This window comes from Panulirus ornatus, chromosome 47, assembly GCF_036320965.1.
Source record: "Panulirus ornatus isolate Po-2019 chromosome 47, ASM3632096v1, whole genome shotgun sequence".
Lineage (NCBI taxonomy): Eukaryota > Metazoa > Arthropoda > Malacostraca > Decapoda > Palinuridae > Panulirus > Panulirus ornatus.
The window spans coordinates 20,277,648-20,302,439 of record NC_092270.1 but is presented as its reverse complement, the minus strand read 5'-3'; the positions used below and the strand labels follow the sequence as shown (position 1 = coordinate 20,302,439).

At 43.5% G+C, this 24,792-nt stretch overlaps 1 protein-coding gene across 1 annotated transcript in view; it reads left to right on the top strand.

The window, feature by feature from the left end:
* The window catches only part of LOC139763714 (uncharacterized), a 43,875-nt gene that overhangs the window by 10,355 nt on the left and 8,728 nt on the right, over positions 1-24,792 (top strand). Inside the window, exon 4 of the mRNA XM_071690037.1 lies at positions 19,179-19,301. Within this exon, the coding sequence (XP_071546138.1) occupies positions 19,179-19,301 (123 nt within the window). The remainder of the gene's footprint in view (positions 1-19,178; positions 19,302-24,792) is intronic.

Sequence of the window (24,792 nt, the reverse complement as noted above, 5' to 3'; positions counted from 1 at the left end):
GCTGGTGGTCGGGAACCCCGTGGGGCGGGGCTGGTAGTCGGGGACCCCGTGGGGCGGGGCTGGCGGTCGGGGACCCCGTGGGGCGGGGCTGGTGGTCAGGGACCCCGTGGGGCGGGGCTGGTGGTCGGGGACCCCGTGGGGCGGGGTTGGTGGTCGGGGGCCCCGTGGGGCGGGGCTGGTGGTCGGGGACCCCGTGGGGCGGGGCTGGTGGTCGGGGACCCCGTGGGGCGGGGCTGGTGGTCGGGGACCCCGTGGGGCGGGGCTGGTGGTCGGGGACCCCGTGGGGCGGGGCTGGTGGTCGGGGACCCCGTGGGGCGGGGTTGGTGGTCGGGGGCCCCGTGGGGCGGGGCTGGTGGTCGGGGACCCAGTGGGGCGGGGCTGGTGGTCGGGGACCCCGTGGGGCGGGGCTGGTGGTCGGGGACCCCGTGGGGCGGGGCTGGTGGTCAGGGACCCCGTGGGGCGGGGCTGGTGGTCGGGGACCCCGTGGGGCGGGGTTGGTGGTCGGGGACCCCGTGGGGCGGGGCTGGTGGTCGGGGACCCCGTGGGGCGGGGCTGGTGGTCGGGAACCCCGTGGGGCGGGGCTGGTAGTCGGGGACCCCGTGGGGCGGGGCTGGTGGTCGGGGACCCCGTGGGGCGGGGCTGGTGGTCAGGGACCCCGTGGGGCGGGGCTGGTGGTCGGGGACCCCGTGGGGCGGGGGTGGTGGTCGGGGGCCCCGTGGGGCGGGGCTGGTGGTCGGGGACCCCGTGGGGCGGGGCTGGTGGTCGGGGACCCCGTGGGGCGGGGCTGGTGGTCGGGGACCCCGTGGGGCGGGGCTGGTGGTCGGGGACCCCGTGGGGCGGGGCTGGTGGTCGGGGACCCCGTGGGGCGGGGTTGGTGGTCGGGGGCCCCGTGGGGCGGGGCTGGTGGTCGGGGACCCAGTGGGGCGGGGCTGGTGGTCGGGGACCCCGTGGGGCGGGGCTGGTGGTCGGGGACTCCGTGGGGCGGGGCTGGTGGTCAGGGACCCCGTGGGGCGGGGCTGGTGGTCGGGGACCCCGTGGGGCGGGGTTGGTGGTCGGGGGGCCCCGTGGGGCGGGGCTGGTGGTCGGGGACCCCGTGGGGCGGGGCTGGTGGTCGGGGACCCCGTGGGGCGGGGCTGGTGGTCGGGGACCCCGCGGGGCTGGTGGTCGGGGACCCCGTGGGGCGGGGTTGGTGGTCGGGGGCCCCGTGGGGCGGGGCTGGTGGTCGGGGACCCCGTGGGGCGGGGCTGGTGGTCGGGGACCCCGTGGGGCGGGGTTGGTGGTCGGGGACCCCGTGGGGCGGGGCTGGTGGTCGGGGACCCCGTGGGGCGGGGCGGGGCAGTGATCAAAGTGAGGGGGCAGGATCTTATGGCGTCTCTACTGATACCTTCTGGTCTTCGAGGTCTTCAGCGGTGGTCTGTGTAGCTGGTTAGGGTCTCCGGTGGTGGTTTGTGTAGCTGGTGAGGGTCTCCGGTGGTGGTCTGTGGTAGTCTGGGTAGCTTGCAAGGGTCTTCTGTGGTGGTCTGTGTAGTTGGTGAGGATCTTCAGCGGTGGTCTGTGTAGCTGGTGAGGGTCTCCGGTGGTGGTTTGTGTAGCTGGTGAGGGTCTCCGGTGGTGGTCTGTGGTAGTCTGGGTAGCTTGCAAGGGTCTTCTGTGGTGGTCTGTGTAGTTGGTGAGGATCTTCAGCGGTGGTCTGTGTAGCTGGTTAGGGTCTCCGGTGGTGGTTTGTGTAGCTGGTGAGGGTCTCCGGTGGTGGTCTGTGGTAGTCTGGGTAGCTTGCAAGGGTCTTCTGTGGTGGTCTGTGTAGTTGGTGAGGATCTTCAGCGGTGGTCTGTGTAGCTGGTGAGGGTCTTTAGCGGCTGTCTTTGGTGGTCTGGGTAGTTGGTGAGGGTCTTCTGTTGTGGTCTGTGTCGTTGGTGAGGGCCTTCACAGGTGGTCTGTGTAGCTGGTCGGTGAGGGTCTTCAGTAGTGGTCTGTGTCGTTGGTGAGGGTCTTCAGCGGTGGTCTGGGTAGTTGGTGAGGGTCTTCAGCGGTGGTCTGTGTAGTTGGTGAGGGCCTTCAGCGTTGGTCTATGTAGCTGGTGAGGGTCTTCAGCGGTGGCCTCTGTAGCTGGTTAGGGCCTTCACAGGTGGTCTTTGTAGCTGGTCGGTGAGGGTCTTCAGCGGTGGTCTGTGTAGTTGGTGAGGGTCTGTGTTGGTTTGTGTCGTTGGTGAGGGTCTTCAGCGGTGGTCTATGGTGGTCTGTGTAGTTGGTGAGGGCCTTCAGCGGTGGTCTATGTAGCTGGTGGGGGTCTTCAGCGGCTGTCTATGGTGGTCTGTGTAGTTGGTGAGGGTCTGTGGTGGCCTGTGTCGTTGGTGAGGGTCTTCAGCGGTGGTCTGTGTAGCTGGTGAGGGGTCTTCTGCTACTACGTTTGCTGTCGAGGTAATAGCTGGATCAGGCAGCTAACATGAGCAGCATTAGCTGTTCCATCGTGTTCCGCTCGTTCATCCCCGTTCCGCTCGTTCCCTCCTCCTCCTCCTCCTCCTCCAGAGTTCATCCCCGTTCCGCTCGTTCCCTCCTCCTCCCTCCAGAGTTCATCTCCGTTCCGCTCGTTCCATCCTCCTCCTCCTCCAGAGTTCATCTCCGTTCCGCTCGTTCCCTCCTCCTCCTCCTCCTCCAGAGTTCATCTCCGTTCCGCTCGTTCCCTCCTCCTCCTCCTCCTCCAGAGTTCATCTCCGTTCCGCTCGTTCCCTCCTCCACCTCCTCCTCCTCCTCCTCCAGAGTTCATCTCCGTTCCGCTCGTTCCCTCCTTCTCCTTCTCCTCCCTGCACAGTTCCAGTGTCCCGCTGTCCAGTAGCGAGCGACGCTAACCTGCCTCCCAGTTAGCAGGTACAGCGGGGAACTGTCCTTATTTCTGGGTCCAGTTTCGTCGTCCAGGCCTTCTGATGGACGTAGCTCAATTTCCAGGTGACATTTCCGACATCACTTGTGTTGCCTTGGTGTATGACGGAGCCATAAATAAAGACTTTACAGTGTTGTGAAGTCTTGGAGTTAGTTTGTTTACATGAAAAGAAGAAGAACGAGTCTTTGTTTCTTAGAGAAGATGTCGTCGAAATTGCTGACCATTTTGGCCACTCCTTGTGTGTTTATGATGGTCAGTGTGTGTGTGTGTCTCTCTCTCTCTCTCTCTCTCTCTCTCTCTCTCTCTCTCTCTCTCTCTCTCTCTCTCTCTCTCTCTCTCTCTCTCTCTCTCTGTGCTGTTCATCAGAGAACATAGTGAACACACCTGTGTCGTCCCCCTCCATCCGCCTCTGCCAGCAGCAATAGTACCCGCGTTCGTATCCCGCAAGATTATCAGGTCTATGATCAGTCTTACATGTCTTGGGCCCGGGATATCTGCTTTGGGGGCCCTCACCAGAGACCCCAGAGCTACATGTCTGCTGTAGATTGTAGCAACAAGATCGGTTTTCCCCCCCTTTTGGGTGTGGGTGGATGTGGGGCATGTCGGCAGGGTGTGTCAGTGGGCGTTTGGGGTGTGTGGGGCTCAGCTGTGGGGGTGTGTGTGTGTGTGTGTGGGGGGAAGGTGGCAACATAGGAGTTAAAGATAGCGTGTGAGGGAGGGAGGGAGGGCTGCTTCTCTTCGCTGGGAAGTGTATGTCGCTCCTAAACCAGATAAGCCACACCCTCTCCCTCAACTCCACTTCTAACCCCATCTCTGGTGTTTTGGTTTTCCCAAGGGCCATAACTGCTGGTAGAAAGGGCGAGCCCTTGATTTAGGAAGGGCCCTGGTGCTAGATAAGTGTATAGGAGCGGAGGGGGTGTAGTAGGAGCAGAAGGAGGGAGTGAGGAAACTTCATTTACAACCATCTCAGAGTTAGAGGAAGTTTAACTTCCCGAAAGACAGGCTTCCACAGCTGGAGACTTATATCAAGTGGGGGAAAAAAGATGCAAAACAAAATGTTGAATGTAAAAGGGGTTTATTTTCGAGACTTTCTCCTCATGAAAATATTGTCACAATGCATGGAAGAGATTGGCAATGTCTCTGACGAGGGATGGAGATGTAGGATATTGAGAAACATGGACCACTTTCGTGGCCAGAAAACACCTGGGTCCTTCATACCCCCATGGGAGCAGGGACCCCCTCACACTAGGACCGGAGAGGACAAAGATGAATTACAAGGACAAATACCTTACTCCCCACCTAATGATCTTTGCTATACGTTCAGCACAGCTGGAGGCATTCCAGACCGGCCCAGCAGCACTGGCGACGGGGAAAGACAGTATATAAAAAAAAAAACTGTACACAGAAGACAGTTGGTTTCCACAAAGTGGCAGAGAATGCGTGTCGATGGAGGAGATAAGGGATTTACATGCTTAGAATTATTGTATAATGGTCATCAGAAGAGCCAAAGGGGGTTAAGAGATAGTGTATACATAGTGGGAGACTTTACGGGTTAATAGATAGTATATATGTAGTGGGAGACTTTACGGGTTAATAGATAGTGTATAAGTAGTGGGAGACTTTACGGGTTAAGAGATAGTGTATATGTCGTGGGAGACTTTACGGGTTAAGAGATAGTGTATACGTAGTGGGAGACTTTACGGGTTAAGAGATAGTGTACATGTAGTGGGAGACTTTACGGGTTTAGAGATAGCGTATACGTAGTGGGAGACTTTACGGGTTAAGAGATAGTGTATAAGTAGTGGGAGACTTTACGGGTTAAGAGATAGTGTATAAGTAGTGGGAGACTTTACGGGTTTAGAGATAGTGTATACATAGTGGGAGACTTTACAGGTTAAGAGATAATGTATACGTAGTGGGAGACTTTACGGGTTAATAGATAGCATATATGTAGTGGGAGACTTTACGGGTTTAGAGACAGTGTATACGTAGTGGGAGACTTTACGGGTTTAGAGATAGTGTATACGTAGTGGGAGACTTTACGGGTTAAGAGATAGTGTATATGTTGTGGGAGACTTTACAAGTTATTGAAAAAGCAAGTTGGATGGGTTAGAGACGTAGCTTTTAAGAAATCAGAAATTCGTGTTGGATGTTTAGTGGGTTGTTATACACCATTAATGGAGGGGAAGAGAGAAGGGTTTAGACTCCCCAAACATCACACTTGAGTAGCATTAAACTGGTGTCTGTTCACCTTGAAGAGGATCTTGTAGACGTGAGGGACAGCAGTGCCTCGTCGGATAGTAAGATGAAGAACTAATGCAAAATTAGAGGAATTAAGGTAAAACTATATCAAACATGGGTGTTTACGTTGTGTAGGGGGTGGCTAGTGAAGGGGTATGGCACCAACTCGGCCCATATATATATATATAAACAATGTAGATACACCATGTAGATATATCAGTGTGAGTTGTGAGAAAAAGGGTAGCTTTGCATGCCTGGGTTGGAGGTGGTCATGTGAAGGGGATAGGCCACAACTGAGAGAGAGAGAGAGAGAGAGAGAGAGAGAGAGAGAGAGAGAGAGAGAGAGAGAGAGTATATATTCGTGGGCCATTATACCCCATATAGGAAGCATCGTTACTATATGTGTCGATAAAAAAGAAGTTAACATACAACACATATATGAGGTGTGGGAATTGTATGAGTGAGGTGTATCATTCAGTTATCATTTATGAACTAGGATCTTCCACGACTCATTCTCTTATATTTTTATAAATTACTTCGTTAATAGGAAATAAAAATCTAACAAAACCTCATTATATTAATGTAACTTTTTTACCCCGTAAGGGACATAAGAGAAAATTTTCCCTAAACCAAACACATAAACCAATCCTTCACGTAGACAACTGAGGTTTAGTTAACATTAATTTCATCCTCGTTATCTATAATTAAAGATAAATAGGCAGCAAGAGGACAAAAGAAATTAGATAAAACAAGACAGGGGAATGGTGGACGTCATTAGCATTCATTTACATACAGTTTTACAGCGTTAATTCACAGCCACGTACGTCTGTAGGTGAGGTTCATTAGCTTGTCATCAAAGACCTTTTTATGTGTACGTGATCATGAGATCAGAACACACCAGCCAGGCCCAGTACAATGACCTGTGAGCAGTCTCTGGTTGAGCTGGGTTCTCAACAGTTCCCCCGTCAACATAGACGCCATTTTCTTCATCTCTTGCCAGCAACGACGGGTTCCCAGGTAGTTTTAAGTACAGATGGGAGTCTATGACCCAGTTTTTAAAGTGGTGTTCATCACCAGCTGAACAAGGAACTGTCGTAAGTTGAACACTTTTAAGTACAAGGCTCTGTGTGTCCCCCCCTAACCAGATGGCCCAGCAAGAACACACTTGAGGGATGACTTCAACCATTATGACGCCATTTGGGTAATCAAACCAGTAGAAGGAAACGGAATACTTATGATCTAGAGTTACTTAATACATCTCTACTACGTTGTTATTTCCCGCTTTGGGTTCTGGGTTCCTGTTCACAGTAAGAACACCATTAAGTTCTAGATTTGATATGAAAATTGGTGTGTTCAGTGAACACCCCTGGAGGGAAATTACCCATCTATATTTCCCAGCTAATTCATCATTAGTATCTAGTTTCCCTGGGTCACTATTCTGAAACATTGTTTCCTAGACATTGGTTGTCTGAACACATAACAAAAACAAAACAAAAAATTTACTAAAAATCCTAAAATTACAGAAACAGATCAAATTTTGATATTTAATGCATAATTCTTTATTTTCTATGTTATCATCTGATCACAGCTTCAGATAAGGGAAAAACGAATAATTTATCTCATACGTGATCTGATACATTGTATATTTCATGGAAAATGATGCAAAACAAATTATTATAATTTGTAGGAAATGGCAATTAATTTAGATAGTTATTCATCATTAATTTAGAGAAACCCTAACATTATGAGCACCATACAAGCTGAAACATTTAAAAAAAAAGACTAAAATGTAGGGAAAATAGTCATTTTTAAAAATGCTGTGCAGTTGGGGCATTTCCAATGCTGCCTTATGAAATGTCGTAGAATAATTGCAATGCTTTATAGATGGGGCAATTCATTGCTGCAGAGAAGCGGTCAAAGCACTTCAGTGTGTCAGAAAGTCGGAACCTAACCATCTTGCCCTTCATTGGTACTTTTACATTGTAGATAAATATTGTATTATGTAAAACGTTCAACATAAATGGTCGTATTTGTTAGTTCAAAGCAATTCCCAGACTTACGTAATACGTACAAAGACAGTAGCTTTGTATCTAGACTTAAAGGACCTCTTTGCTCTTCAGTATGTACGGATTTGACCAATAATGAAGTCGATTTTTTTTAACGTCCAGGTGACCACAGGCTCTTGAAAAAGCATGGCTGAAGATGGCATTGAAAAACTCAGTCCAATGCCAAAAGGGCTTGGCTGATAAGGTATTGATATCAAAGACGAATGAGGCCATAGTAACTTCTTCAGGTTGTATGCTGGAGCAGAGAGAGAGAGAGAGAGAGAGAGAGAGAGAGAGAGAGGAACATTTAGTGGTCAAGTTTGCGTGAGGAATGCGTCTGTGAACGTCCCTTAGAGAAACACTCCAAAAGTTTCTCTTAACAGTTATTTAATTTACTCTGAGCCACGAAGTACGGCACTTGTCATCTGGGATTGCTTGAAACGTCGTAGGGGCTTTTTTTTATTCTCTTTTGCTTGCTGTCGACACCCGTGTGCTTTGATCAGTTCCTGAGAGTTAGGATATAATGGAAATGTTTACCCAACCCCCAGACTCCACTCCACCAAAAGAGACCTAGCCATATGAAGGAATGATTAGGTCAGAGAGGCAGCAGTGCTTACATCCACTGGCAAATGCATATTTTCAGCCACCTCTCTCTCTCTCTCTCTCTCTCTCTCTCTCTCTCTCTCTCTCTCTCTCTCTCTCTCTCTCTCTCTCTCTCTCTCCAGTGCACTACGTTAAGCATTTGGTATGTATATGCTTCCCCCATAGCAACGTGGCTTGGAATCGCCCAATATATATATATATATATATATATATATATATATATATATATATATATATATATATATATATACTGTAGTGGTCCTTTTCGTCAATACCTTCCTTTTCATGTCAAAAGATTTCGTCTATCGAGTCTCGCACAAGAACTCGAAAAATTCCTCCCTGTGCTGTAGAACCCGAAGGAAAACGCGTTCAAGTTCAATGGTAGCTGGGCCTCGGTCAGTACTCTTACCTTATCAGTGTTTCTGTCTGCACTTTCTGGTTGGGTCCTCAGGCTGTGTACCGCACCCACACTATAGCCAGAGTTGTGGAGTGTGCGAGTCTAAACCCAGAGTGTGTGGCTGAAAAATCGTTTTCTCTGTTTAGATTTAAGAATGTCCAGTGTCATTAAAAGGTAACCTTGTCACCACTCCATCCAGGGACCCTAGATCAACCTCTGATGTCTAGAAAACTGAGTTTGTGTCTTGGATCAGTGAGGCACATTGGACTTTACACCTTGAGTTGACCCCAGTGTGTGAGGGGGAGGTGGTGCTGCCTTGTTCTCATATTGGAAGAACACGTCCAGGTTTCCTGGCCCAGCCTACTCCACACACACATCATGTCTTCCGGGTAGATGTTTGCAGCTTCGAATCTGGCTATGCTTTTATGTGAGATCTTGTAAACACAGGAAAAGTTGTTTTCCCCTCTCACTGTGTGTGTGTGTGTGTGTGTCATTATTTTATGGTTTATTTCCCCTCAAACCCTCCCTCAACATAGGTATTGTGTTCTTCATTGTTCTTCATGATGTGCATAACATTCTCCTTTGTGTTAATGGTTGTGTGTGTGTGTGTGTGTGTGTGTGTGTGTGGCCAACACATCACCCATGTCCTCTTAAAAATCGCCTTCACACTCAACATGGGTAGGTTAGGGTAGGTTAGGTTAGGTTAGGGTAGTTGAGGTAAGGTTAGGTAAGGTAAGGTTAGGTTAGGGTAGGGTAGTGTAGGTCAGGTTACGTTAGGTTAGGTAAGGTAAGGGTAGGTAAGGTAAGGTAAGGTTAGGGTAGGGTAGGGTAGGTTACATTACGTTAGGTTACGGTAAGGTAAGATTAGGGTAGGGTAGGTTAGGTTAGGTTAGGTTAGGTTGGGTTAGCAGCGAGATACATGAGTTTACCACTCCCACCATCTCATTAGCTTTGTTCATTGGTCTGTTCTTGGGGGCTGTTCAGTCGACGTGGTTGAGAATGGTGTTCTGCAAGTGGTTGAACATTGAACTGTGTGTGTGTGTGTCTGCTCAACACCTCATTAGTCCAAGCAGCTGTCTGGCTTGTATATAACCCAGGGCAGCAGAGAGAGCGAGCCAGGCAGACAGCCACTCACTGTAATTTTACCTCGATGTTTCAGAATGGAGAGAGAGAGAGAGAGAGAGAGAGAGAGAGAGAGAGAGAGAGAGAGAGAGAGCACACTCACCGGGCCTCATCTCTTCAATTTCCTTTTTCTGTTATTATGCTCTTGGGGAAGAGCAGTGTATAACATGGCGCTTTTCTTGCACACCACCTCTTGAGTGTGGGACCTGGTTCTTGGTTTGTGTATTAATGGAGTAGAATAAAGCCTTTTACCATTTCATATCCCAACTTGGCTCAATTAGGAGTAAATATTAACAATTTTGCAGACATAAAGTTAACGCCACACTGGCGTGTCCCATACCAAACCACCAGGTCTCTCCAGTTGCTATGGCCTCCCTGGAAACATACACACTCCCCTAGCGTTGTTTTATGTGTTGGTAAAGAAATTGTTGTTTGCCAGGTTAAAAGGAGACATGAGAGATGGCAGATGGTATATTAATAGCTGCCATATTGCGTTATCAATGACTCTACCTTGCACAGTATTGCTGGATGGTGTGTGAAGAATGGCAGACATCTTGTATATTGTTCCCTGTTTTTGAACTAAGTAGTCTATCTCTCCAGTAATTATACTTGTGTTCCTCCAAACTCCTGTATTTTGATGTTACTCTGTAGATTATCAATTATTCTTGCAGATATATAGATATTTATCTGTGCAGTTTGGCCACCAATCAAATCATTTCCATTTTGATTGTGTATTTTTCTATGGCCAAGTTTGTCATTTGGGTCAAGTTGAACCTAAAGTTTTAAGTTGAATAAAGTATACTTATTCACCTTTAAACTTAAGTGAACAGTAGATATACTGATAGACTTAAAATTAAGGATAATGACCGAATGGCACCAGTCATATATACCTTTCCCATCTAGTTTGTATGGATTGAAATAGATGGGCTAGGCTGCATTCTTAGACCCATCATGGTGTTCTTGTGAACCCATTTAATTATAAATTACTGGCAATTCCAGTGTGATTTAAATAATGGTTTAAGGTTCCCTGTGTTACAAAGCTTTACCTTTGACTGTAATTACAGTTTCATCTCTTTGAAATTTATTTTAGGGGAGTTCATTTATAACAAGGTGGTTCGGTGTATATTTGGAACATTGTCAAATAATGTGTTTTAAACAATGACATGTTGGCTATGGCGAGTCGTATAGTAAAAAATTGATCGGTTACGTGGCCTTTTGGTCAATGAACTACCAGGGTCGTTAAGGTGAAATTACAAACACCAGTTGAAAGAAAAGAATTTTTTTTTTGAACATCTTCAAGAGTTTGAGGTGAATTTGAGCCACACACACACGTGCTCTTGCAGTTTGGCCTATTCACATGGGTTTTTGAAAGGCAATTGGCTAATTTTGTCTCTTATGTTCCTTCCTTCATTTTGGAAAGTCTCCATTATCTTGGAAGGGAAAACAGCTGTTTTAGGTTAAGAATTTTTTTTCAATTTGCCTTGTCAAGTGTTGAGATATGAATTAATTTGACCAGCGGTGCTGTGGTTAGCGTGGCGACCCACAAACCCTCACGGGTCGAGTTCGAGTCCCGGGACAAGGGCGTGGAGCACCCCCCCCCCCCCCCCCCCCCCCAGCCCAGATGTCCATTGCCCTTTTTAGTCCATTTCTGTGAATTGGATCCACATGGCGAAGTCTTTGCCACATGGATGTGTTAATATGTGTGTACGAGGGTGGGAGACGAGGCATTACGAGTTTAGAACTCTCTCCCTATTGTATAATACACTAATAACACCTTTACACAATTGGTCATTGCAGTAGTGTACTTTGAAAGACATACAAGATGTCTAACCCTTGCTATTTTATCCCCCTTGCCCTCATCTATCCGCTGCTGCCTCTTCTCTTTTTTTAGATTATTTATATCTAGTTTTACCTATGGCTTCTGTGCTGGTATAAGGCCATATATGTGAAGGTTATTTGTATGTGTCTGTGTGTGTGTGTGTGTGTCACACCATGAACCAGGGAAGTGTTGGGTTTGCTTCTTGCCCTATGCCTCCTTCTTCTATTCTTCTCTGCCCCAAAGTTGATAATGGAAGACATGCGTCCTGCCAAACCAGTCAATTTAATATATAAATCTGGTGTTAAACGAGTTTTTTGTGTCCATGTGAAATAAGATATGAAGTCATACATGCGCCAGTCTGTTCAAATATTACCTCATAAGGTAAAGGGTAAGGTAAAACTACTTGCTGTAGACACATGGTCCAGATAAATGATTTACCCAATTCTTACCCACTCACACGGCCATAGAAAGAAGAACCAGCGAGGCAAAGAACACTTTGAAAATGTTCTATGGCCTCACTTCAGAAACCTTCAGCCATTACCACACAAGGACACACAAGGTGTCTGTCTGGCTACACCCATGTACACTTAAATGTTGGTCACTGTACACTTAAATGTTGGTCACTGTACACTTAAATGTTGGTCATTGTACACTTAATTATGACACACAGAAAGTGGCCGGCAAATTAACCAATCCATATGACACAAGTGGCCGGCAAATTAACCAGTCCTTATTAACATGGACGTGTGTGTATATATATATAACTGTCTTTATATAACTGGAATGTGTAGTTTCACATATTGGTATATGTACACAGCATTGGGCTCTGGTTTCCCTTCATGAAATACAGATGTGTACAAATGGGGCTTTACTTCGTTTATTCCAGACGTTACCATGATGAAGTAGGATATATATGTGTATATATATATATATATATATATATATATATATATATATATATATATATATATATATAGGGGAGAAAGAATACTTCCCACATATTCCCTGCGTGTCGTAGAAGGCGACTGAAAAGGGGAGGGAGCAAAGGGGGGGTTGGAAATCCTCCCTTTCCAGTGACTACTTTTCCAAAAGAAGGAACAGAGAAGGGAGCCAAGTGAGGATTTTTTCCCCCTCTAAGGCTCAGTCCCTCTATTCTTGACGCTAACGCAGGAAATGGCGAATATATATATATATATATATATATATATATATATATATATATATATATATATATATTAAGTGAACGTGGTGGTGTTGGGAGATGAAAGGGTTGTGTCACTGCAGAAAAAAAGTGCTTTTGAAGGAGGAACAGGAGGAGGAGCTGCCCCCCCACACACACACACCTGCTCACGGGCGTCTGCCACAGTGGTGGAGGAGGAGGTGGTTGTGGTGGAGGAGGTGCTGGTTGTGGAGGAGGAGGAGGTGGTTGTGGTGGAGGCACCGGAAGCTGTACGTCACTTGTACCACCACAGCGAAGGTGGAGGGGAGGGCGAGGAGGTTTTTGCCAGAGCCTCGTCAGCTGGTGTCTCTCTCTCTCTCTCTCTCTCTCTCTCTCTCTCTCTCTCTCTCTCTCTCTCTCTCTCTCTCTCTCTCTCTCTCTCTCTCTCTCTCTCTCTCTCTCTCTCTCTCTCTCTCTCTCTCTCTCTCTCTCTCTCTCTCTCTCTCTCTCTCTCTCTCTGTCTATCTATCTCTCTCTCTCTCTCTCTCTCTCTCTCTCTCTCTCTCTCTCTCTCTCTCTCTCTCTCTCTCTCTCTCTCTCGCGGAACCTGTTAGTTGGGGGGGGGGGGGGTTAGGGTAATTGAAGTACAGGTGTTGTATCTCTTGTAACAAGCCCCCCCCCCCCCCCCCCCGGCTGTCACAGGGCTGGCTGGCTGGGTGCCAGCGGGTTGTGACAGTGACAGTACCAGGGTGTGTGACTAGGACAGGCCACTACCAGGGTGTGTGTGACTAAGACAGTTAATAATACCAGGGCATGTGACTAGGGAAGTTAACAATGCTAGGGTATGCCTAGTACAGTTGACGGTACCAGGGTATGTGGCTGAGACAGTTGACAGTACCAGGTTATGTGGCTGAGACACTGGACAGTACCAGGTTATGTGACTAGGACATTTGACCATGCCAGAAGGTACCAGGATGTGTAACTTGGACAGTGACAGTACCAGGGTTTGGCTAGGACAGTTGACACTAACCTGGGTTTGCGAATAGGACAAGTGACAGTACCAGTGTATGTTAATAAGATAGTCGACAGTACCAAGATATGTGAATAGGACAGTGCCAGACAGTACTAGGGTATGTGACTAAGGGCAGTTAACAGAACCAGGGTATGTGGCTAGGATGGGTCACAGTACCAGGCTATGACTAGGGCAGTTCACTGTGCCAGGTAGAACCAGGGTGTGTTACTAGGACAGTTGACAGTACCAGGATGTGTTACAAGGACATTTAATATAGCCAGGCAGTACCAGGGTGTGACTAGGACAGATGACAGTACCAGGGTACATCACAAGGATTGTAAGCAGTACCAGTGTTTGCGAATGAGATCGTTGAAAGTAACAGGCAAATATAGTACAGTTGAAAGTACCAGGATGGTTTACACTACCAGGCAATACCACAGTGTGGTACTGAGCCAGTCGACACAGCTCTAGGGTGTGCGACTAGGACAGTTTATGCAGTACTTGGGTTTGTGACTTGATCAGTCGACAGAGCACCTGGGTGTGTGACTAGGAGAGGCTGTACAGTACTGAGATGTGATACAAGGTCAGTTGATGGAGTACCAGGGGTTTACTTTATTGCTTCTTGGCCATTTGGTTGAGATCAAAGTGTAATGTTCGAGGATGTGTGACAAGTCCTGTTGACAGAGTACCTGGTATGTGACCAGGACAGTTGACAGTACCTGGGTGTCTCATAAGGATATGTAGACACAATACCAGGTTGTGTGACTAGGACGATTATTACAGTACTAGGATTTGTTACTAGGATAGTTAATACAGCACCAGGTTGTGTTACTAGGACAGTTGATACAGCACTAGGATGTTTTACCAACTGGTACAGTACCAGGTTATGCAACTAGGACAGTTGACGCAGTATCGGGATGTGGTACTAGGACTGTTGATACAGTACCAGGGTGTGCAACTAGGAGAGTTAATGCAGTACCAGGATGTGTTACTAGGACAGTTTATATGGTACACTAGGACAGTTGATACGGTAGGACAGATGACACTGTATCAGACATTATCAAGATATGTAACAAGGTCAATTGATAGTGTCAGGCCATACCAGGACATGTTTTTAGTGCGAAATTATGACTAGAACAGTAGACAGTACCAAGGTGTTTCACTAGGATAGTTGACACAATACCAGGGCATTTAACCAGGACAGTTGATGCTTGGATGTGTGATCAGGAGAGTGAACACAGCACCACGGTGACTAGTACAGGTGACAGTTCCATTCAGTACCAGGGTGTGTGACTAGGCCATTTGAAATAATGCCAGGGTGTGTGACAAGTACCAAAGTGTGTGTCCACTTAACATGTTTGATATTTGTGTTTCCTAAGTAGCATGACAGACTCTCATACGGGATTACATTGGCTTTCATTTCCCATTGCGGGGAGTCACCATAGCTTAATGGTGATATTAGATGCATCGAACTGTTGTACCTCAATTTTTTAGCATCAGAAGAATTGAGCTTCAGAAGAACCAGTATTCTAGTTTGGATTTTGTTTTGAGTTATTACCATGCCTCTTTATATGAAAAGATTGAACCTGGAGCCTTACGTTGGCTGTTGATTTAAAGATTTGACCTAATGTGTAAGGGTCAGGTCAAATGTTTCTAACTGAATACTTTATAGTGTACAGTTTAAGAAATTTTGGTGAAATATATATCTTTTGATTTTCACTGATTGCTTTACTAAATTGAGGATCAGTACTATAATGTTTAAAACAAAAGCATGTTCACGAGTAGTACCAGTTGACATGCACTGCAAATGGAATAGAGCATCAGCCATGACAAAAAGATATTGATGGATTGATGGCTGTTAGTGGCTGTTAGGAGCAACGCATCTCCACTCTAAGCAGTTGCTTTACCAGTAGTTTGATTTTTCTTGAGTGGTGGTTGCACATTTTGTATATGTAGTTCTGTATGAGTTGTTTTCATGGTAGTTTTGTAATTACCTATGTGTACTGTGCAGGGAGCAGGTTTCATGCTTGTAGGGCCCTGTCACTTGAAGATTCTACTATCATAGAACCTCTTAAATTTATGGATGCAGTCTGCATTAACAATGTCCTCAATCACTTTGTTCCATTTATTAAACCACTCTTATGCTGTACAATTATTTCTTTATGTCCTTTTAAGCAAATTTCGTACAATTTCATGTTATGTCCTCTTGTGGTTCTATCTCTTCATCTCTCAAAGAACTGTTCCCTGTCCATGTCATCATTCTCTTTTAAAACTTTAAGGTTGTGATCAGGTCATCTCTTACTCTTTTGTCCAAGGTGGGTAAATTTGAAGCTTCTAGCCTTTCCCTTTAACTTAGCTTTCTTAATGCTGGTTGCCATCTTTTTTAGGTACAGCGACCTAGCATGAGTAGCATATTCCACTTTTGTTCGCATGAGAAGCATATTCCTGTTTTGGTCCTATATAGGATATGACTAGCTTGTTAAATATTACTTTATCCATATACATGGAAGCTGTTTTGATATTTGCAAACAGATGGTTTGTCTAACTATTCTCCTGATATGGGACTTTGGCTACTGGTTAGGGATGAAGTTGACTCCCAAACCCTTCTCGCACATGCAGTCTTGAAGCTTATTTCCTGCTAGATAATAATCATATTGAGGCTGTCTTTTCTGGTCCCATCCTTGTTGCATTTGCTTGTGTTAAATTTCATCAGCTATGTATCTGACCAACTTTGAAGTCTATTTTGATTCCCTTGTGAGCTGATGCAGTCTTCCTTGCTTACCACCTCTCTCAGACGGTTGCATCATCTGCAAACATGTTCGCATAGGATTCTATACTTGTAGGCAAGTTATTTACATTGATCACAAAGAGCAGTGGTCCCAGAACCAAACTCCATGGCACTCCATTGCTTACCTTAACTCATTTGGAAAAGGCTTCTCTAACAGGCATCGGGTGTTCCCTCCTGCTGAGATAATCATCTATCCATTGAAGGAGTTCCCGTCTTTATTCCTGCCTGGTGATCTAGCTTCTTCATCAGCTTTCCATGTGGTACAGTGTGGAATGTTCTCTGGCAGTCCATGTACAGACAGTCCACACAACGTTTCCTTTTGTCCAGGACTGAGCTCATTCTTATAACACAAAAAGGTTAGTTACGAATGACTACCTTTCCATAAAACCTTGCTGTCTCTCACTTAGGAAATTTCTCTGTAGAAACTCATCCACTTGTTTTCTAATAATCTTTCCAGAACCTTACACACCCCACTCATTAGTAAAACCAGTTTGTAGTTCACTGCCTCTTTCTGGTCTCCTTTCTTATACACAGGTATGAATATTGCTCGTTCCATTCATTCCCATGGCTTTTTGCCTTTCTCTTGTGATATCTTGAACAATAAGTAAAGTTGTTTATCTAGCGTGTCTGCTTACATCTTTAGCACATATGGTGAAATTTTATCAGGACTATGAACCTTGTATGGATCAAGTCCATTTAGTATTCTCAAGATATTTATATATATATATATATATATATATATATATATATATATATATATATATATATATATATATATATATATATATATATATATCTCAAAGATTCACAAACCCATTTTTTTTTTTTTTTCATACATATATGTCAAAGATTCACAAACCTTCCTCTCATTCCATCTCAGTAGTGTTAGGGCTATAATGCCCTTCCATTGTGAAAACTCCTTTAAACTTATTTAGTTCCTTACATATCCTTACATCATCAGCCACAATTTTACCTCCCAAATTCTGCATCCTGATTAGCTGCTTCTTAACTGACAACTGACTCTTGATGAATTTGTGGAAAAGCTTTGAATTTTCAGCTGCCTTGTCCTCGGTATTCTTTTCAAAGTTTCTTTGTTCTTCCTTCTTATCTTTCTATACTCATTCCATCCTCATTTATACCTTCAAAATGCTCACATCAAGTGGTATAAACATGCATTAGTGTACCTATTACATATGGTTACATTCCAACTAACTTTAGTTACTTTCATTTTAAATGAAATAAACTCTTAAGACTATTCCTTCACAGTATGTTCTTTCCATGTGTACAGTGTAATAAAGCAAACATTCTTCCATGCCATTAGACAGCTTCATTTGCATTTGCGCTAAGATTGAATGATAAACTGAAAGTTATAAACAAATGCCAAGGTCGGTTCATTGCCAAGACTGCCTTTGAATGTAACTTAAACACCAGCACAGTTTTATGTAGTCTGTAAATAGGACAATACAGCAGTATGCAGTATTAATAAATACAGCCAGATGCAACTTGAAATATGTTTTGACATGCGCAATTAGTTTTGTGGCTCTTCAGGTGATTAGATGTCAAAAAATATAGTTTTGTGAGTGTGTAGATTTTAACTCAGTCTTAGCTTGCTTACGATGAATACTCAATCATCTGTGATTTTCACAAAGATGGAATTATTTGTTACACAAACTCATTAGCATGGTCTTCTTTTGAAATCATATTTACATTGAGTAGGAGGAAAGCTACTAGCAGCAGTGAGGAGTTTCTAATGAGAGAGTAAGGTGTATGTGTAAGACAAGAAAAAGGTGGTTGGATCCAGGTGAAAGTGGGTCTGTGGCAAGGTTGTGTGTTGTAACCAAGACTTTACTCTGTTCATGGATGGGGTGATGAAGGAAGTAAATGCAAGGATCTTGAAGAGAGGGGCGGGTTAGCAGTGTGTTGGGGAAGTGGAAGCCAGGGAGGTGAGTCAGTTGCTGTTTGCCGATGATATGGCTCTGTCGGCAGACTCAAGTGTGAGACTACAAAAGCTGGTGTCTGACTGAAGTGCAAGTTTGAAGGGATAGCTCCTGGTGGAATACCTGGGAGTAGACATGACAACAGATGAAACAACGGAATCTATAGTTAGTCATTGGGTGGATGAGGGGACTAACGTCCTGGGTGCATTGAGGAGTGTGAAGACAGGTCATTGTCCATAAGGACAGAAACAGGTATGTTGAATGACATTGTAGTCCCAGTGGTGTTGCATGGATGCAAGGTGAGTTGGAAGGGAAATTCTTGAGGTTAAGAAAACTGAAGTAGGGTGTGCTGAAGTTGTTTGGACATACAGAAAGGATTAATGAGGTGAGTTTGACTCAGAGAGTGTACGTGTCAGAAGAGGAGAAGATCGTGATGAGGAGACCAAATTGGAGATGGAAGGATGGAGTGAAAGATACTATAGGAGTTTTGGGGCCTAAACATGGAGGAGGACGTAAGACATGCATATGATGGGATGAATTGGAGTGATGTACATGGAGTGTGACATGATGTCAGCGAGCTGAACCATAGTATATGAAATGATCAGCGGAAACCACAGAAAGGTCTGTGGGCTCTAGTTTCAGTGCATTATTCATGACAGCTAGGTAATGGATGTGAGAGAGGAAGGCCATTCTGCCAGTGTTCCTGGTACTACCTTGCTGCAGATGCATGAAAAAATCAATAAATGTTGCTGCTAAAGTTGCAATGCCTCAGTACATATTAACAGTGGTTTTTAAATTTTCAGTATACGGTACACATTTTTGTTGTTTCCATACAGTGTTTGTTTTGTACATCAGTATTAAACTTTTTATTGACATTACGTCTGACTTAGAATACATGGGTATGCATTGTTCACCTCATCCCATTGTCAGATTTCCTCACAGATGTAACTTAAGGTGAATAAGGGGATTTAGTGATTTTACTGATGAGATTTTTGCATGTAAACATTTCTGTATTTTCACCCAACACACTTCATGGGTAAAAGTGTTTCCATATCTTCCTTTTGATGTTCATGTTTATTTTGTACATTTGTACAAAATTTTTCAGTTGATTTGCATTGGAAGTAAGATGCTTGAGTATATGTTAGACATATCTGCTAAGTGTCAAAATTCCTCACAGATGCGACAAAGAGAGAGTGAGGTAGCAACAGGTGGTGAGGACACTCGGCCACTGAGCGATGCTTCCTCATGTTGTGATCCCTCTGATCCAGCTGTTAAGTTCCGTGAGAAGGCAAGAACTCAGGTCAGTTCTTATAATTAAAAAATTGTGAATGTAGAAATTAGTTATGCTGTATTCCAGTTCCCAAAATAAACAGGGTTTATATTTGTACCACTGGCTGAAAACTGGGTTCATGAGATGCGTTTCAAGGAGGAAAAGGTATGTTGTCATTGACCTGTTTTATGTAAGCAGAAAACTGGTTTAGCGCTTTAGCATTTTAGCAAGATTTGTCCGTAAGAATAAAAAATAATGATTAAAAAAATTAGTCACCTTTGAGAGGGCACATAATGCTTTACACTGAGACAAAGGGTAAACCAACCAAAAAAGGTTAGAACCATTGACCTACAGCATGCTCCATGTCCTAAAGTTTTCCTAAAACTGACAGACAAGTGAAGGGGGAACAGGACAGATACTTTAATTGGAATAGCAGTCACTCAATTCTGTGCTTCCTAGGTTTAAGAAATCTCTGTTATCAGAGAGGCATACTCTTGCCAGCAAGATACCTGAAGAACGTGATAGAAGCTTAATTTCCTGCACCGTATGTAACCACTTTCGAGATTACAAAAGGATTAGGTTTTAGGAAATATAATATGCTACTGTCCAGTAATTCAGGAGAGTAGAATGATAGGAGGTTCATATCCAGATATCATGGTACACAAATATTTACAGATTAAAAAGCTCTTTGGCTTTGTGCTTCCATATATTCAATTCATCACATGACATAGGCAGTACAAATGACCCAGTAAGAATAGGTGATTACATATATACATCATACTGTGGCACCATATGCAAGAGTTCAGTGCCACCAAATTTGAATTAGGTCTTCCTCATCCTCGATGTAGTCTTGGCTGACAGCACACTTGACTGAGTCACAGAGATTTTAATTTTGTCAGCATTCCTCTTGATTGAACACAGAGTAGAGAATGGATTCACACAGTAAGTGCTATATGGAACCTGGCAGGTGATAGGCTGTGCTTACAATGTTTGATAGCACTGTCTGTGCCTCACTGTTCAGGTGCAAATCACATTTCGTACTATTTGAATTTTTGGCAGTGAAAAATGCATTGTTTGTGTGGTAATATATTTATAATAAACCCACGTAAAGCAAGGAAAATGGAGATGTTTACCTATGCCTCCAGGTAGGCTTTTCAACCTGTTATGAAGAAGTATTACTGCTGCCATTCCAATCATCACAAAGTCTGTCCAATCTTTCCATCCTGTGTTCAGTCAAGATTTCTTGTCATTCTTGGACCTCTTTCTCTGTCTGCCTGCAGTTTGTCCATTGGGTGCCCATCGAAATGTCAGTTTGGGTATTCATTAATCATGCAGTCTTTTGGTATGCCCTAGCCATCTTAACTGTGCTTGCTGAATTTTTCTCATGAGTGGTGCTACATTCAAGTTCCTACATTGTTCTTTGTCCATTTTTCCATTTTTGTCATTCTTAAGATCACTGTTACTGGTTTTGCTTCCACTTCCTCTGGCCTACTTATGTCACTGGTGATTACTATCAGTGCTTCAGCTCAATATATCAATGTTTATGTTAACACAACACTATATGAATTTCAGTTAAAATCTACAGATATTTTATCGTATGATAATGGGTACATGTACATACTTGTTAATTCTATCAGTTATTTCTTCGTGAATACTGCCTGGTTTTAACTTAGTTATTTAAACTTACTGGTAGCAATACTTGTTCAAGCAACTTGTATTTAAAACTTCCTGTACCCTTCCATATACCATGACATCTACCCTAATTTTATGCTCACTCGTGCTTCAGCTGCTCCATTAAAGGACTGCCGACTTGTTTCCCTGTGAAAAATGTTGCATCATAAGCTACAGTCATCATTGGTTAATCTAGTTGATGGTTTACACTTTTGATGATTTTATCCACAAAAGATATACAGAGAAGCGATATTTCTCTGCCCCATTTCACCCCATCAGTTACTGCAAACCATTTTTCATTTGCAAAAAGTACATTTACCTTATTTGCTCTGGAATTGTCCAAGTTTTTGACTTGTTTTTAACAAATGACAGTTCATGCCATATTCTATGAGGCATCTCAACAATTTTCTCATTGGTGCCAGGTCAAAGGCTTTGTACAAGTTTATTAAAAATTGTGCTCTTTGTAGATTAACATCAAACTCCCAATCCTTCTCCATTTTTTGAATTGCGGGTATAATAAGGTCAGTTGTTTCTCTGTTCATTCACATGTGGTTTTACTGTACCTTTTGTTCTTTTCTCTTAACATCTTTGAACATACTCGGGCAGTGTGATTTATCATGAAAATTTTTCTATGATTTTTACATTTTCCTGGAACACCATTCGTGGGGCACATGTTTGCTTTTCTGTGTCAGATGATACTTGCTTGGTTTATTGTATTTAGATTTTGGTGTGTGACATTAATGCTTGCTGCTTTAAACAATTCATGGATAGATCAGCTGTGCCACTTAATTTTCCATTAAGGTGTTCATGCATTGCTCCACTTTTGATATATTCATAGGCTTTTATGGGAGCACCTTTATATTAGCTTCCTTCAAGTCTCGTATTTATCTTGTATAATAATAATAAGAATGATAATAATCCATGCATTTAGTAGTGATATCCTGTGGATCAGATTACTGTCCATATTCATCTCCTATATTGTGTTGTCCATTTACTAAAATTATTGGTTAGTTCATTTAAGATATTTTCATTGTGAAAGTAATCTTCTTGAAGTTTACATGTTTTGTTAATGATTTTTCCTGAAATTTTTCTTTTTCTTAAGCTTTGCTTTCCTTCTCTCCAAGACATATCCCGGTCATGTCTCTGGTGTTTTGTTTCTTAGACGATATCTAACATTTTTAGTTTTCAGTTTATAAGTGCCACTTTCATCTCCTTGGTCGGCTACAGCTTTTATATCCAAGGTTTCCTCTTCAAATTCATGTCCTCGTTTTCACCATTTTCCACATTTCTTTTAGGTTTTCAGCTTCATTGATTTCAGGAGAAGGGTTTTCTTGAAGTCCTTCATTAGAAGATGAATTACTACGATTTTTAGCTTTAATTTTTTCATTAGTGTTGCTTTTTGGTTTAGTGCGTTCTTGGGTGAATGTTGCAGTCTTTGATCCAAGACAGTAGAAACTTCAGTAAGACCTTTACAGTATTTGTTTTCATTTAAAGGGAGGAAGTAGCCTGCGACATTTACGATCACATTGTCTTGTGTTCCTGTTTCACCTGACCCTTGTAAATCTTTAGCATGTCATAATGGCATGATAAAAAGCAGTTTTAATGGAATTGTTGTCTCGTACACCTGTCAGTTAGTCCTTTTTTATTGTTTCTTGCAGAGGAACAAAGTATCTTTGTTTTTTAATGTTTCTTCTCTTACTACCAAATACCTGTGGTGGCTAGAGACACCTATTTGCAGATGATATTGTGGTATTTGGAAGAGTTGCAGGTGATTATAGATGTGTTGTATGATGGGTGTAAGCATAGGTGATTGAAGGTAATGCAAGTAAAAGTGAAGTAATGGTGTGCCAAAGGAAATAGAGCAAAAATATAGATTTCACAAAGCCCTGTAGAGAGAGAAGAAATTGTACAAAATTGTGTTATAGATATATAGATAGATATATATATATATATATAGAGAGAGAGAGAGAGAGAGAGAGAGAGAGAGAGAGAGAGGACTGGAAGAGGAGACAAATTTCAAGTATTTAGGGGCTATCTTGGGTAAGTTCGGTGATAAGGGAGAAGCAGTATAGGGTTGAAGGGTCATCGGGTTCCTTAATATGATAATGAAGGGTAGAGGTGTAAGTATGGAAGTGGAGAAAGGATTAAGGGACAGTATATTCTTCCTGACCTTGACCTGTGCAGCTGAAACATATACATTGGATGAAATGTGCACAGAGGTCAAGAATCCAGGCTGTGGAAATGAGTTATTCAAGATGAGCATGTGGTATGACTAGATAAGGCTGGGAATGAAAAAGGAAAAAATTGTAGTATAGAGGTTTGGGCTTGTTGGAGAGAATGCAAGATGGGGAGTTTACATGGAGAGTGATGCTAACACAATTAAAGATGTTGGAGCGAGAAGACCTCTTGTGACATGTTGGAAATAGAGTAGACGAGTACCAAAGGAAGAGGAATGGGGAATATGTAGAACCACGTACTCGAAAGAGGTATGTAAAGACAAGGATAGGTGGAGACTTTTGTCGTGGCCATCTCCTCAATAGGAGTTCCCAAGGGAATGGGCATCAGAGATATAGGAAGATAGCTGTGGTTTCGGTGCATTATTACATGACAGCTAGAGACTGAGTGTGAACGAATGGGGCCTTTGTTGTCTTTTCCTAGCGCTATCTCGCACACATGAGGGGGGAGGGGGTTGTTATTCCATGTGTAGCGGGGTGGCGATGGGAATAAATAAAGGCAGACAGTATGTATTATGTACATGTGTATATATGTATATGTCTGTGTGTATATATATATGTGTACATTGAGATGTATAGGTATGTATATTTGCATGTGTGGATGTGTATGTATATACATGTGTATGTGGGTGGGTTGGGCCATTCTTTCGTCTGTTTCCTTACGCTACCTCACTAACACGGGAGACAGCGACAAAGCAAAATAAATATAATAAATATAAGATTTATATCAAATCTACTACATAAACTTCCCATGATAATCTTTCTTTTATTTACAAGCATTTCAACTTCACGGTCTAATTTTTCTTGGAACTTTTTTCCCATGTCTTGGCAGTCCCTGTGAGTTGCGTTAACGTAAAATATACTCATTCTTCCTCTCAGTAGTTAGATGGTGTTTATGATAATTCTCTCCTTTATCATGTTAATAGCTTTAGTGCTACCTGATAGTTTTGATCCAGCTAAGATCGTCTCACTATACTTAGCATTTCTTTGTTTGACCCCGCCATATATCACAAAACAATCACTTCCCAAGTTTTTACAAGTTCTCCATTTTTAAACATGGTTTCAGAGATTTTAAAACTAGTTTCAGATAGTACAAGAATATCCGAGTGTCTTTCCTTCGTAACTTGTAACGTTTCTTTTTCTCTGTCTGTCCGTGTTCTTGACATTTAAAATTCCACCCTTCATTCATGGTCAGTGCAGTGTATCAGTTTCCATGTTTTCTGTGGGGTTCTTACTCTTGCGAAATACAATAACCGGCTTGCTAGGCTTGTTGTATTTGGCTTGGTGAACATTCTCTTACTGATTATTTGAGACGGTTGGTATTTTGGATTTTCCATTTTACCACCGACTACTATTTATGAGTACAATTATGAGTACAGTTCTTGTGCATGAGTAGGATTATTTGCTCATATACAGATAACCTTTTAGTTGCAGGTATTAAAATACATGACTGGGTTAAATTTTATTGTCTTAATATATATATTAAGGTACAATATACTACTCATAAAAAAGTAATATGAATTATGAAAAAACCCAAGTTTTTACATATTTTGCGCAGAAAACTTTCAACATCGGGGCGATTAACCATGTTTCTACAGTGCTCTGCACATTATATG